General features: G+C 40.5%; 2 protein-coding genes across 3 annotated transcripts in view; one reads left to right on the plus strand and one right to left on the minus strand.

Moving 5' to 3' along the window:
• LOC149086509 (coiled-coil domain-containing protein AGAP005037-like) overlaps positions 1-15,352 on the minus strand; it is a 758,714-nt gene that overhangs the window by 709,365 nt on the left and 33,997 nt on the right. The window lies entirely within an intron of this gene.
• Positions 12,371-13,183, plus strand: LOC149086514 (uncharacterized). Its single transcript, XM_089231782.1, has one exon. It carries the CDS (start codon positions 12,371-12,373, stop codon positions 13,181-13,183), a length of 813 nt encoding a protein of 270 aa, XP_089087908.1.

Raw genomic sequence — 15,352 nt, forward strand, 5'->3', positions numbered from 1 at the left:
TACCGCATAGTGCTTTTATGTTTCGTACATATAGTGCAGCAATAAAAATAACGTAAGCTTTCGGTGATCATTTAGTGCAAAATATTGATGTCATCAGAAGTCTTCAAAAGAACGAGAACAAGTGGAGAAGTTAAAATTAAATTCAAAACGATTTTGAACAAAATATAAAAAATATTAAGGAAACAGTTATTTTTCCGGATATTATGCTGAGGTGAGCTCGGAAAGAAAAGTCATCACGTCTCCGCCGGGACTCGAACCCAGGCCCTCTTGCATACCGGGCAAGCACGCTACCATCTACACCACTGTAGACACATGAATCTGCCTTCCTAATTTCACGCACTGTGTCGTGAGGCGCTGAAGTAGAGGCAGTAGTAGCCTCTCTTAACTTCAGGAAATGGCCCCCGGGTCGGACGGTTTAGAGAGATATTGATGGCTTCTTTCTCAGCCAGAGATATCAAGGAAACTTGATACCTACTGAGGCTACTGAGTGATGAGGCTACTAATGCCTCTACTTCAGCGCCTCACGACACAGTGCGTAAAATTAGGAAGGCAGATTCATGTGTCTCCAGTGGTGTAGATGGTAGCATGCTTGCCCGGTATGCAAGAGGGCCTGGGTTCGAGTCCCGGCGGAGACGTGATGACTTTTCTTTCCGAGCTCACCTCAGCATACTATCCGGAAAAATAACTGTTTCCTTGATATCTCTGGCTGAGAAAGAAGCCATCAATATCTCTATAAAAAATATTGTTGTAGCGATTTCAAAAATCTAAATATATCGTGTTATAGAGGGGTTTATCATAGTAGATGATGTCGTTGTACCGAGAGTTTAACATTAAGCCAGGTAATTCCAAACAAGATATGAAAAAAATATCATTGTAGATGTATTGATTATCGTTGTAGCGCGTGATATTTTGCTGCATATACAAATGCCGTATCGTATGCAGGATTTTCTCATGGGAAGGGGGGGGGGGCATTCAACATTTTTATCTTGCCGAAAGGAGTTTCTTTTTTTTTACTGAAAAAATACACCATAATCTTTTCTCAAGGGAGGTGCACAAAATTTTTCGGGGGGGGGGGTAGGGGCCCCCGTGAAAAATCCTGGCCTGGGGGCCCGGCACTAGCATGTGGGGGCCATGACCACAGTCACTACTCACGCTTACCGCGGCAAACGGTTCTACAATAAAAACATACGGAAAGAAAATGATAAAACTAAGACAAAAACTTTTTCATGGGTGTTTACCATTGCTGATGTATCCCTACCAATAATCGGCGCCGATTTTCTCAAAAGATTCCGACTCACCGTGGATTTGGGAAACCGAGTTTTGGTCAACAACGGGGGTGAACGGTCTACAACCGGAACAACTGTTTCTCCAACTGTTTCCCCTGCAATAACTGTGACATGTGGACATGAAATTTTCCGCAATCTATTACAAGAATATAAGGAGCTCATGGAAGAAACATCAAGTCCAGTGCAAGCAACACACGAAACGGTGTATCACATCGAAACTACAGGAGTACCGGTTTACGCGAGAGCCCGTCGATTAGGCCCGGAGATGCTGCGAGCTGCCAAAGCTGAGTTCGATAAAATGATTACCATAGGTATATGTCGCCCTTCAAATAGTCAGTGGGCCAGTCCCCTCCACACGGTGAAAAAATCCGATGACTCGTGGAGATGCTGTGGCGATTATACAGCTCTCAACGCGAAGACAGTTCCTGACAGATATAGCATTCGGAATATTATGGATTTCACTGTGGATCTGCACGGTAAGTGCATCTTCTCTACCATAGACTTGAAACGCGCTTATCATCAAATACAATTGTCTGCTTCCGATGTACCAAAAACTGCTATTGTCACCCCTTTCGGACTCTTTGAATTTAACGTCCTCAGTTTCGGGTTGCGAAACGCAGCGCAAATGTTTCAGCGCTATATAGACAAAATATTGCGAGGACTTCCATTCTGTTTCCCTTATCTAGACGACGTGTTAATTGCATCTTCAAACCTTGAAGAGCACGTCTATCATGTGAGTGAGGTCTTGAAACGTCTGTGTGAACACGGATTAAAAATAAATATCGACAAATGCGTGTTCGCATGCAGCTCAATCAAGTTTCTAGGACATTTAGTCAACTCTCAGGGCACTACCAGCCAAGGTCGATGCCATTGACTCTTACCCAAGACCCAAAAACAAGGCAGAACTTCGCCGATTTGTCGGTATGGTTAATTTTTACCGTCGCTTTTTACCGAAAGCGGCTGCGATACAATTGCCACTGCATCTAGTACGTCGAAATTGTACACGTCACGACAAAACACTTATTACCTGGACACCAGAGCTCATTAAAGCTTTCGATGACACAAAACGCGCTGTTAGAGAAGCAGTTCTTTTGACACATCCGAGGCCCTATTCCCCAATCGCACTCGTGACAGATGCCAGCAACATAGCTATCGGCTCAGTGGTACAACAACGAGTCAATGATAGCAGGCAGCCGCTCGGGTTTTTTTCCCGCAAACTGAGTGATACTGAAAAGCGGTACAGTGCTTATGACCGCGAACTTTTGGCAATTTTTGCATCGATCATTCACTTCCGATATTTACTGGAAGGTAAACCTTTCACGGTTTTCACAGATCATAGGTCGTTAGTGTTCGTTTTCAATCAGAAACCCGATAAGCTTTCTCCTCGACAAATTAATCAATTAAATCTAATTTCTCAGTTTACAACTGATACTCGTCATATCGAGGGAAAAAGCAATGTGGTAGCGGATGCTCTCTCGCGAGCAGGAGTTGACCTACTTTTTCCTTCTTCCATGAATTACGACCTCATCGCTGAAGCACAGAAGAATGACCTTGAACTGAAGCAGTTGCTTGACGGAAATATACCATCTTCACTCGCTCTTCAACAGCTCTCTTCCCCATCTGGAAAAACACAACTTTTTTTCGATACCTCGACATCTAAACCACGGCCTTATATCCCTAAACAATACCGTTGGGAAATGTTCAAAATTATTCATCAACCTGCGCATCCGGGTGCTAAATCCACTGTTAAAATGATCATCGACAGATATGTATGGCCGAACATGAAAAAAGACATCCGAAATTGGGCTCAAGCGTGCATCGCCTGTCAGAGGTCAAAAATTCATCGTCATACCAGCCCTCATATTGGACAGTTCGTATCTCCATCTCGACGATTTAGTCACGTGCACATCGGCATAGTGGGCCCGCTTCCATTATCAGAAGGTTATCGCTACTGCCTCACTTGCGTAGATCGCTTTTCAAGATGGCCCGAAGCCATTCCTATAGCAGATATTACTGCTGAGACTGTTGCTAAGGCTTACATACATACTTGGGTTGCACGGTTTGGAGTACCAGAAGTGATCTTTACTGATCAAGGTCGACAATTTCAGAGTGATCTATTCCGATCTCTCGGCAAACTACTGGGGATCAAACAAAATCGTACCACTCCATACCATCCGGAAGCGAATGGTGCCGTTGAAAGGTGGCATCGCGTCCTTAAAGCAGCGATCAAGTGCCATTCATCAACAGATTGGGTGGCAGTATTGCCAATCGTCCTTCTATGACTAAGAGCGGCATACAAGCCGGAACTGGAATGCTCTACATCTGAACTGGTATATGGTGAACCTATCAAACTCCCTGGCGAGTTCTTCTCAGCTTCCACCACAGACGTCAATGAGAAACAGTTGCTCACTGAATTACGACAACACTTTTCGAAAATTCGACCTCTCCCAGCGTCTCACCATAATAAATCCATAACATTCATCCATGAAGAACTTGATCATTCCATTCATGTTTTCCTTCCCAATGACGCTGTCAAGAAGCCATTGCAGTGCCCGTATGATGGCCCCTATGAAGTGGTCGCAAGGCGCAATAACACTATCACCATCAAATGCAAAGGAAGAAACGCATGTATGAACGTTGCACGAGTGAAACCAGCGCACATTGCCACTAACAGTGACAGTACAAACAGTAAACCCATTGTGACCCGTTACGGCAGAGCGAGTCGTCCCCCGAATCGTCTCATTTTATAAGTGCATTCATAATCCGTCCTTATATGTGTATATATATATTTTTTTCTTTCTTTTGTTGTCAATAATTAGTTCGTGCGATCCGCACTGGAGGGGGGGGGGCGTACTGTGGCGCTGCGATCGTCACGAGAAAGCGCGCGCTTCCGTGGAGGAAGAAAAGAAATTATTGGTCTTCCTTCCTGCGCTCGACAAGGTTGTAACACCTCTGTGTGAATAAATTTCTCTTTATCTATTTTGTTGTTTTGTGAAGCAACATATCTTAGGCCTTCCTACGTCAACTTGCATAGACAAACTCAGAACCATTCTCGCCCTACCCTCCTTTCAGGATTCTATTCTCTTCAGAATTGGGTTATCTTGCATTTCTGCCACAGCCTCTCCCACGCAGGGTCACTCCAACCTTATGGATTCAGGCTTTCGTCGCCTCTCTCCATCTTTGGCAAGGAAAATATCACAGTTCAATAATACCATTGGTTTTTCCGATAGGTCCATGTTGTGTCCAATTTATTCATTCTGGCCGTGGATACCCTCGAATGTCTATTTCATATCGGAGGGTCTTAATTTTCACAAAACTAATTCTACCATCCCTTACCAAACAATGTTTCAAGAGTATATTGATTCTCTGCCGCTCAATGCTCATGTAATAGCTACAGATGCGTCTAAATCGTCTCAAGTGGCTTGTGGAGCTTTCTGCTGTGTTACCAAAGTTATCAAAAGTCTTTAATAAAGTTCATTAATAAAGTCTCCTCAGTCTTCACTGCGGAGACCCTTGCTATTACTTTAGGCCTCAGATCCTTCTTTCAATCTTCTAATGCTCCAATATTTACGGATTCCAAATCAGTCATCATGGCTCTCGACAATTTTTCTATTCATTCGTCTACGGTGACTCACCTCTTGTATGCTCAATTTGTTCATACTAGTTCATTGGTAAACAGCATATCACTAATTTGGGTTCCAAGTCATTCGGGCATTGCCATTAATGAGACAATTGACAATCATTTTCGAACTGTAGCTTCTTCCACTGTTTATCTTATCGTTATCTCCCTTTATGTGGAGGACATTCGTTCTTTTTACTCTCGCCATTTCAAGGAAAATATCCGTAATGCTCTTATCTATATCCTGAGTTATCATCTTATCTATATCCTGAGTTATCATCTTATCTATATCCTGAGTTATCATCTTATCTATATCCTGAGTTACCATCTTATCTATATCCTGAGTTATCATCTTATCTATATCCTGAGTTATCATCTTATCTATATCCTGAGTTATCATCTTATCCTGAGTTTAGCTCCTTCTATAACTGCTGCCAGAACTTCTCCTCTTTTTTTTCGAATAGAAGGTTGAAATGCTTGTTTTACAAACTCATTTGCAATAGAGCTCCCTTGAATGATTACCTCCATCGTATTAGGAAAATGGCTAACCCTCTTTGTCTACAATGCATGCAATGTACCTGAAACTTCCTCTCACTTTTTGTTTTCTTGTATTAGGTTCTCCCAGGTTCGTTTCTCAACTTTTAGTTCTCTTTCCCCACCAGTCAGTTGTTGGTCCGAATTCTGTTCAGGCAAGCCTGAGAGTATTATCTGTAGCTTTGAGAAGTTTTTTACCCTCAGTCAACGTTTCTCGTGAGCTGTTTTTTTTTCTCCTCCTTTTTTTTTTCTCTCGTTTGGTTTTTGTGTCTTTTTCTGCCTTGGTTGTTTGGTCCAGTTTTGTTACCACACACTCATCCAAGGACTCCATGTCATAATATCATTTTAAAGCGGCTTAGCATCGTCCCTTAAGCCTGAAGACTTCTTCTCCATCTCATGACATCTCCATCTGCGTTTGTTCGTCTGGTTTGTGTTCTTTTTTTTTTTCTCCATATCCTTCTGAAGAAGAGAGAAGAATGGAAAATGTTGGAATTCCTGTGTGTTCTGTGTTTATGGTAACTTTTTCGTTAGTATACTTTTTATGACATGTTCTTATGTAATATTTTTCTCTAACAGGAGATGGCACGAAGGCATTAAGCCCTGTATCATTGAAGAAGAAGAAGATCGAGTTTACATTACTAGAGGGAGCATCCAGCCATAGAAATGTACAGTTCGGTCACTAAATATTGGGTTTTAAGGTCTAGACACACATACCCGCACCGTGCCCGACACTTGTCGGCAAAGTGTAGGTCATCACTTGGTAAAAGAATAGCTCAATGCTAAGCAATGCAGCCGTTCACACATCTCCGCACCGTGGCCGCGCACCGTCAGCGATTAGTTTAGTTTATATTTTTAGGCCCCTTTCACAACTAGCGGCTAAAAATCCGACATTCCCTGGTAAACTTGACCAATCACAGAGGAGCGGGAGTGAGTTACTCTCGAACCGGTCGTTACTTCGTGTACAATACTTCGGAAACTGTCGTGACTTCGGAAACTGTTCGGAACTTACAATGCGCAAGCGCGTTCTCGTAATTTTGTAATATTCTGCGCTCTTTTCTCATTTTTTTCTGGCTCTCATCTTTATTTTTTTCCATCAATATTTTCTACATAGTTCTCTTTTTTTCATCAATTTCCTGTTGGTTTGGGTTCATGTATTTGAGGTTAATTGATTTTTCTTTTATAATTGCTTTTTCTACATTGTGTATAATTCTGTTTTTATTTTTCCTGCATTAAATACATTTTCCTGTTATTATTTTTCCTACATTACGTATATTTTTTTTATTTTTCCTACATTAAAAGTACATTTTCCTGTAATTTTTCCTACATTGTGTATTTTCCTGTAATTACTTTTCCTACATTACATGTATTTTTCTGTTCTTATTTTTCCTGCATATTAAGTACATTTCCTTGTAATTATATTTTCTACAGTAAGTATACTTTCCTGCAAAGAAGGATAAAAAATCTGAAAATCCTCTCCTTGAGAAAATTCTACGTACACCTATGCTTTCCTGTAATTAACTATATGTTTAATTTCTGTCAACCCCTTTTAAATATGAATCAATAGAATTAAAGAAATCTTTGGGATGAAATAAAATAGAATTTACAATGTCTAAGTCTCTTCGCGCATGCCGTTTCCATGATTTATTCAATGTGGGGAAAACAAAGGAACCAAAAAAAAAATAAAGCTGTCTAAATTCATTAACATTCGAGCACTTTCAAAGTGGTTTACTACAATTTCCACTTGTATCGCTGAATTTTTGTGACAAGCTTATGACTTTTGAATTTAGAAAACTAATCTTTTCCACAACCCTTAAGGTTTTTCTTGACTTGGTACACACTGTGGATACAACACATCCTCAGACCAATATTTTGGGATTACCTCATGATTAGTGGTAAGTTATTAAAAGTTGTTTTAGCCCCACTGTTTGGGATGGTCAGCTCAAGTTGGTTTTTCAATTTTAAGGTGCAAATCTAAGCCAAACTCCCATTTAACCCTTTGAGTGGTTTTTGAAATTTTCCTGATCAGCATTATAATTGCCACATTTGAAATTGCAAAACTTTGCCATTACGTGTGTGGCTTTCTATGAAAACCCTTTTTGTATTATTTATATATTGAGCATATATTTCTCTTTTTTTTCTCGCTTCTTCTTCTTATCTAACCTAGAACAATAGCTAACTCTGCCCACTGACAGTTGATTGGTTGGAGGGGAATGGAAAACATTTTATTGTAAAAACAGTTTCACTGCATTTTTATAGAAGACAAAATATTTTGGGTGACAGAAATAAAGCAGATCAGGTTTGACAAGATATCTCAGGATTGTCCCTGAAAGGGTAAAAAAAGTCTCTTTGGGCAGAGCAACACGGTCTATGATATTAAAAATTTAATTCATGATCATGTTTATTTTTAATATTGTAGAATCGTGTCTGCAATGTCTTATTGATGGCCTTATCCTCTCGGCTGTTAGAATAATTGTTTATTCTACAGTTTATATCTGTTTATCTACTGTATATATATGTTTATCTTCAATGTTATAGAATGTCTGTGATCTCATATTGATTTTGATGGTCTGATCCTCTCTGCTATATCAGGAAATTGCTTATTCTCTAATGTATAAAAATTCAAAACACCACGTACATCTGCACAGTATTACAGAATACTTTGAAAAATAGCATTTTCAATCTATGGAAATACAAGCAGCAATTAAAAAAAAAATTAAATTTCAAAATATTTAAAACGTGTTTATTTCTAATTGCCTTTGGGACTATGCCATAGTGTGTGCAACTTTGTTTATTTATGTTAAACATCATTCAATAACATATGACTTGATAAAAAATTTTGTGTTCAAAAATTTTTTCCCTCTCACTGTGTATAATTATTTGTACATTTCTATTATTCTCACAACCGTTCAAATATTACGTAAGCACCAATAGGGAAAAATAGGGTTTTATATTTGCTTTTAATAGCAAGGAAGGGAAGGATTGGAATGAAGATTATCTAAGCATTTGGATGAGAACATATTGGCATGGCTTTATTCAAATCGGGTTTGAAAAAAATTGAATATATCAGTTTATCGAGGATATATAACTACAGTACCTTGGCTAACAATTTTTTTTTCTGCCTTGGCTAACAGATGCGATTAATGAACATTTTCTTTGATGCAAATGCAAGCAATGACATAAATCAGCTGCATCATGAGATGAATTTAAGCTAATCATTGTCAGAATGTCACTCGAAGATTGATTTACTCACATCCCCTTTTTTGTAATCTTTTCTCCAGATGTACCAAAACACAAATGGATGGGGGACACCTACACACTCGACTGTGTTAACACTGGCTTAAGCAGAATAAAGCTGGTGTTTGTGTGCATAGTTTAAAATAAAAAGATCTGTATCTTACACTCCTATAAATTCTCATTTATAGCTCTCAAAGCTATTCGTTTTAGCGTTTGGTCAGTTTTTATCGTCTTTATAACATTCCTTGGTATTTTAAAAAAACAAACTTGGTATTTTAAATTTTGAGCCATACCTGGAATAAATCAAACAATATTCCATAGAAAGTTATGGGAAATTGTGTTTCAACAAACAAAAGTGATTCTGGAGCGAATTTCTTCATACAGGGGTGAAAGGGGTTTTCTTACATTTACATTTCTTCTGAAAGGGGTTTTGAAACCAACTTGATCGATGCTCTTCTGGGCATTCAAAATGTACATGCACTATTAAGGAATCAAAAAAAATATAGTTTGTTTTACTGGCACACAAGATGCTAGTAAAATATTATAAAGCGCAATGGCAATTGATGGTTGTTTTGTTGATTGGTAGAGGTGCTCACCTCAGCAGTGCAATGTCTTGAGATCCTGATCTATTCTACTAGGTTGCTTCAGATCAACAAGAGAAGTAAAGAGGGGCCTTACCTTTAAGGGGGGGGGGGGTACAGGGTAAAATATTTCCTCTCATCACAAGCTTTCAAAAAACATTTTAAATTTACAGAAATTAATGAAAACAGTACAGATATTTTTATACAATATTTCATTAAAATTATTTGAATTTAAATTTTTAAATTCAATTTTCATTTCTTGGAGGTCACGAGGGGGGTATACATTATACAATATATTATTATATCCCCCACCCGCATATCTCTCGAGAATGGGGAGGGCAGCCCCCTTGGTTAATAACGGTACTAATCTAGAAGGTTTTGGTCCAGTTTACTTGATTTTGCTGACAAGTGGGGTTGGGGAGGGGTAAAAACCCATAAAATTTTGCTTTAGTAATACTTGAACGGTCTATGGTTACAGCCCAACCACTTCCTTCTGGAACTATTTTAACTTTTCTCCAGCTCGGAAGGTTTCAATCTGTTGTTTACACTTCTCTTACAGTGTTTACGCCGCTAAATTTACGGTTCGAGAGTAACTCATTCCCGCTCCTCTGTGATTGGTCGAGTTCAGTAGGGAATGTCGGATTTTTAGCCGCTAGTCTTTTACACGCCACGATTTTGGTCGTCCGAGAAAAGTGCTGGCAGCCATTTTGTCGTGGTAGGGGAGTAGTCAAGTGAAGAAAGAATAGGGTCCTTTCACAAAGCACGACAGACGACTTTTTGTCGTCCGATGGCGCTGAAGCTGTCGTCCCAACGGCTGAAAATGGACGACGGCGTGTCGTCGCCGTGTTGGTGGTCGAGTACGGGACTCGGTATATGCATTCACACGCCACGACTTATTATCGTCTGTCGTCCGTACTAGTCTATTTTTTTTCGAGGTCAAATTGCTGGTGATCATGATGAATGAATATATCGATCTGGAACTTATGATTTCACTAATAGAAGGTAGACCAGTATTGTGGGATAAATCCCTGGAAATTTATAAGGACAGAGACAAAAAAGGCATGGAAAGAAGTTTGTGCGGAACTTAAAGCCATAGGAGATGAACTTAAAGCCACTTTGATGCCATAGGAGATCAGCTTAAAAATGAATTTGGTGAGTAATTTCCAACTTTTTATTTATTATACTGAATATTCTTTTACAAAATAATAATAGTAATAATAATAATTCATCGGAATATGCTTCCGAGTCTGCAAGCTGAAATAATAAAAATGATGCCATCCATGAAATTAGTATTCGTAAATCACAAAGTTTACCTATACCTCGCCTGTTTGTCTAATATCGGTAATTATGGGAGCACCTGGTCGAAATTTTCAGATTTTTGACATTTGCCATGGGATTGCTCCCACTGTAACAAAGTAGTCACATAGTATTTGCTTCACGCAGTTTGCTGACAAACCTCCGCGTGATGAATGTTCTGGTTTGCAAATCTTCCAACCCTGCTATCGTTGTTGTGTCCTCAAACTGTATGCCATCCCTCTCTCGTACAAAATTATGCAAAACAATGCAAGCCTTGACAATGTCAACTGCGAAGTCAGGTTCAACGTTCATTGCTTCGTGAAATATTCTCCATTTGTTACTTAGAATGCCAAACGCGCACTCAACATAACGTCTCGCCCAACTCAGACGGTAGTTGAACACTTTTTTTTCCTAACGGAAGGTTTGATCCACCATAAGGTCTTAATAGATGTTTGTGGAGTGCAAACGCTTCGTCCCCAACGAAGAAATAAGGCACTTGGGGACTTTGTGTTCAGGGCAGACATTTATCTTCTGGTAGCTGGTGTCTTTCTTCCACAATGGCTTTCCATAACCCACTTCGCTTAAAAATTGAAGAATCGTAATCTTTACCATAGCTGCTGACACTCACATGCACAAAACGATAATTCGAATCTGCTACCGCCATCAGCACCAGAGAATAATAGTCTTTGTAGTTGTAGAATATTGAGCCACTACCTCTGAGATAAATGATACGAATGTGTTTTCCGTCAACCGCCCCAATGCAATGCGGAAAATTGGCATTTTTTTCGAAATCTGTAGCTACTTTTTTCCACAGTTCTTTCGATGGTGTGGGGAAGAAATCCTGACCTCATTACTGACCATATAGCTGTACATACTTTCTTGGCGATCATGCTTGCTGTCGAAATGCCTATCCTGAACGTGTAGTGTAGATCTGAGAAGGTGCACCTACTTGCAAGATACCTGAAAAGAGAACACAAAAATTTAGTCAACTCAATTTCTGTGTTTTTCATTTTCATTCCCCATTTAATTTTGTACTTCAAATATTGTATTTTTGTTAATTTTATGTACATTTGTAATTTATATACTGTATAATAACTTTGTGCCAGAGTGTTGATGATTTGAGGCAAGCATTGAGTTCATCAGTTGGCGTTCAAAATTTTTATTCCCAATTGAGTCGTCGTAGTTGTTGTCCTCTGTTGTTAGCGACGTCATATGTCCAGCTTGTGCAGCGAATATTATTCAAACGTCTTTTGAGAATTTTTTTAATTGAAACTATACCTATACATTGGGCGGTTGATGAGATTGTGGTGTCTCACGCAGACGACCCCCCAAGAGTCGGGTCAACGACCTCGAGTGTGTCACGTGATCCCGGGTACTGGAGACGACCGTCTGGAAAACAGCAGAGCAGAGAGTCACTGCACACGAAAGCGTGAGGTTCAAAAATTTCTATGTCTGCCTTCCTTTTTCATTAACCCTGATTATCATTATGTGTCGTCGTAATAAATGTTTATTCCGAAGCTGTGGCTCTGTGTAGTGACTCAGCAGTGGTGACCAGCGACGTTTAGGAACATTAACCATCAAAAAAAGTCCATCTTCATTGAAGATTTAATCTCATGCATTTTCGGAAATTTTCTTCTTTCCGAGCCTCCATTATGTCTGTGGTTACGACGACTCGATTCTTCCCTCAAACAGGCCCCTGAAGAACAGACCCCTCTCGCCCACGCATCATCGTCTACTCTTTTTCTCTCCTGGTGTGTGACCTCCTCCTCCTCTCTCGTCTTCTCTTCTTTTTTTTCTCTCTCTCCCGTTGGAGCTGAGCGATGGCGGAAGAAAATGCTCAAGTTTCGAGGATTGGACTTCGATTACCTCCGTTTTGGAAATCCAATGTCCAACTATGGATTCAACAGTGCAACAGTGCTTTTCAACTCTGTGGAATCACTAACGATGACACGAAGTATGCAGCCTTGGTCTCTTCCTTGGACGGAGAATGCTTGTCTTTCGTCTCGGATCTGATATTAAATCCTCCGGCAATCAACCGCTATCAAGCCTTGTCGGATCGCCTCATAAAGGAGTTCGTCGCGACGGAACATCAAAAAGTCAAGGAACTTTTGAACGAGCTACAGCTGGGCGATCAAAAGCCAAGTCAACTGCTGCGAAAGATGAAAGAACTCTCCGGCAACAAAGTCACTGACGAGTTCTTACGCACCTTGTGGATGCAACGCTTACCGCAAAATATTCAAGCAGTGTTATCGGTTTCCAGTGAGCCATTAGATCAACTTGCTGTCCTAGCCGACAAAGTGGCTGAAGTCACTACCCAAAATTACGTGTGTCGAATCCAATCATCATCATCATCATCGCAAATGCAGCCAACTCAAGATCGAAACGATTCGTCATCAGTCATCGAAACGCTCACCAAACAAGTGGCAGAGCTAACGGCTACGGTGAATCGACTCTCTAGAGGGAGATATCGCAGTAACTCCCAACAGCGACGAGCTAGGCGTTCAACATCTCGTTCAAGTCAAGCACGGGATATCTGCTTCTATCACAACAAGTTCGGTGAGAAAGCCCGCTACTGCCGTCAGCCATGTAAATTCCAGAAAAAAAACGACGACCTTCCATCATCGCTGGTATGATGGAATCGGGCAACAAATCCAGCAGGCTCTTCGTGAGTGACAGAGTTACGGGTGACCGTTTCCTTGTTGACTCTGGCAGTGAAGTTTCTGTTATACCGCCTAAAAAAAATTCGTCAGCACTACATCCAAGTTTCCATTTGTTCGCCGCTAACAACAGCAAGATTCTTGCCTATGGTTCCACTGTCAAGAAACTTGATTTAGGTCTCCGGAAACCTTTTCCCTGGACATTTCTCGTAGCTGACGTCACTTCACCAATACTTGGAGCTGATTTTCTCAGCAACTTCAACCTAATCGTTGATGTGCGAAACCGACGACTCATCGATTCGCAAACATCATTACGGGTACTCGGATCGATCAAGCCCACAACACAACCTTCCGTCACTACCATTGGAGATTCTGAATACAGTGCTATATTTCAAGAATTCCCAGATGTCTTCAACCCTTCACAGATCGGTAAAACAGTGAAACATGTGACGCGACACCATATCATCACTGGAGGACCACCGGTGGCTTCGAAGCCTCGACGTCTCAATCCAAAAATTCAACAACAGGTGAAAACCGAGTTTGAATTCCTTTTGGAACAAGGGATTATCCGGCCCTCCAAAAGCCCTTGGAGCTCTCCGTTACATATCGTGCCCAAGGCAGATGGTACTGTACGTCCTGTCGGTGATTATCGTCGTCTAAATAGTGTTACGGAATTTGATTCTTACCCGATACCCCATATTCAAGACTTTTCTCAAGAATTGCATGGTAAGTCTATTTTTTCTAGACTAGACATCTTCAAGGCATACCATCAGATTGGCATTGCCGAAGAAGATATACCGAAAACCGCAATCACAACCCCTTGGGGTTTATTCGAGTATACAAGATTGAGCTTCGGTCTCGTAAATGCCGCTCAAACTTTTATGCGGTTCATGCATGAAGTATTACGAGGTTTACCATTCTGCTATGTATATCTTGATGACATTCTATGCTTTTCTGAAAATGCCGAAGAACACAAAATTCATTTAAAACAAATTTTCCAACGTCTTCAAATATGCATTTTGACACATTTAAAACTAAGCCATACTGTTGGTGTTTCTGAGCTCGAATTTCTGGGACATGTGATCAAACCATCTGGTATCACACCTCGCCCAGACAAAGTACAAGCTGTACTCGATTTCAAGCAACCGGAAACAATTGAGCAATTGCGTAAATTTTTAGGTCTCATAAATTTTTATCGCCGTTTCCTACCGCATGCAGCTGAGACACAAGTGCCACTGCATGATCTATTGAAAGGTTCTACGAAAAAAAGAAAAGACAAAACAAAAGTTGTGTGGTCTACATCAACTTTGAAAGCATTTGAAGATTGCAAAAAGCTACTAGCTAATGCCGCATTGTTGGCACATCCATCCCCGTCTGCCCAATTAGCTCTACACGTAGATGCTTCCGACTATGCTATAGGCGGTGCACTGCACCAGGTGACGGACAATGGTCTTCAACCGCTAGGTTTTTTCTCACGTAAACTTTCACCCACCGAAACACGGTATAGCGCATACGATCGAGAACTTCTTGCCGCATATTCTTCCATAAAATTTTTCAGATATATGCTTGAAGCTCGTGAGTTTATACTTTTCAGTGACCATAAACCACTGTGCTATGCGTTTCGACAAAAAAGTGAAAAATGCTCACCTAGACAGCTAAGGCATTTAGATTATATATCGCAGTTCACAACGAACATTTGCCATATTCCTGGATCGCAAAATATTTCCGCTGATATCTTATCACGCGTAACAGCAATTTCAGTTCCTGGACCTCTTGATTTTACTGCCATCGCTGAGCAACAAGAGGGGGATAAAGAACTAGACGAACTTCTAAAGAGCAAATCAGCTTTGCAACTGAAGAAAGTATTTCTTCCAGACGCAGCTAAAGCGCTCTACTGCGATTTATCAACAGGTGCTGTTCGACCTTATATTCCAGAAAAATTTCGATATGATGTGTTTTGGAATATGCACAAACTCTCACACCCAGGAATTAGACGCACTATTGATTTGGTCAGAAAGCGATTCATTTGGCCATGTCTAGCTAAAGACTGTGCTAAATGGACAAAAGTGTGCATACCATGCCAAAGATCCAAAGTGCACAAGCATACGAGAACCACGCTACAATCGTTTGTGGAACCTTCCCAAC

Source organism: Pholcus phalangioides, unplaced genomic scaffold, assembly GCF_987345545.1.
Source record: "Pholcus phalangioides strain wild (caught in Gottingen) unplaced genomic scaffold, Ppha-v1.0 ptg000004l_1, whole genome shotgun sequence".
Taxonomy (NCBI): Eukaryota; Metazoa; Arthropoda; class Arachnida; order Araneae; family Pholcidae; genus Pholcus; species Pholcus phalangioides.

Excerpts from the sequence above, each read along its gene's own strand:
- LOC149086514 (XM_089231782.1), top strand. The coding sequence starts at position 12,371 with ATGGCGGAAGAAAATGCTCAAGTTTCGAGGATTGGACTTCGATTACCT.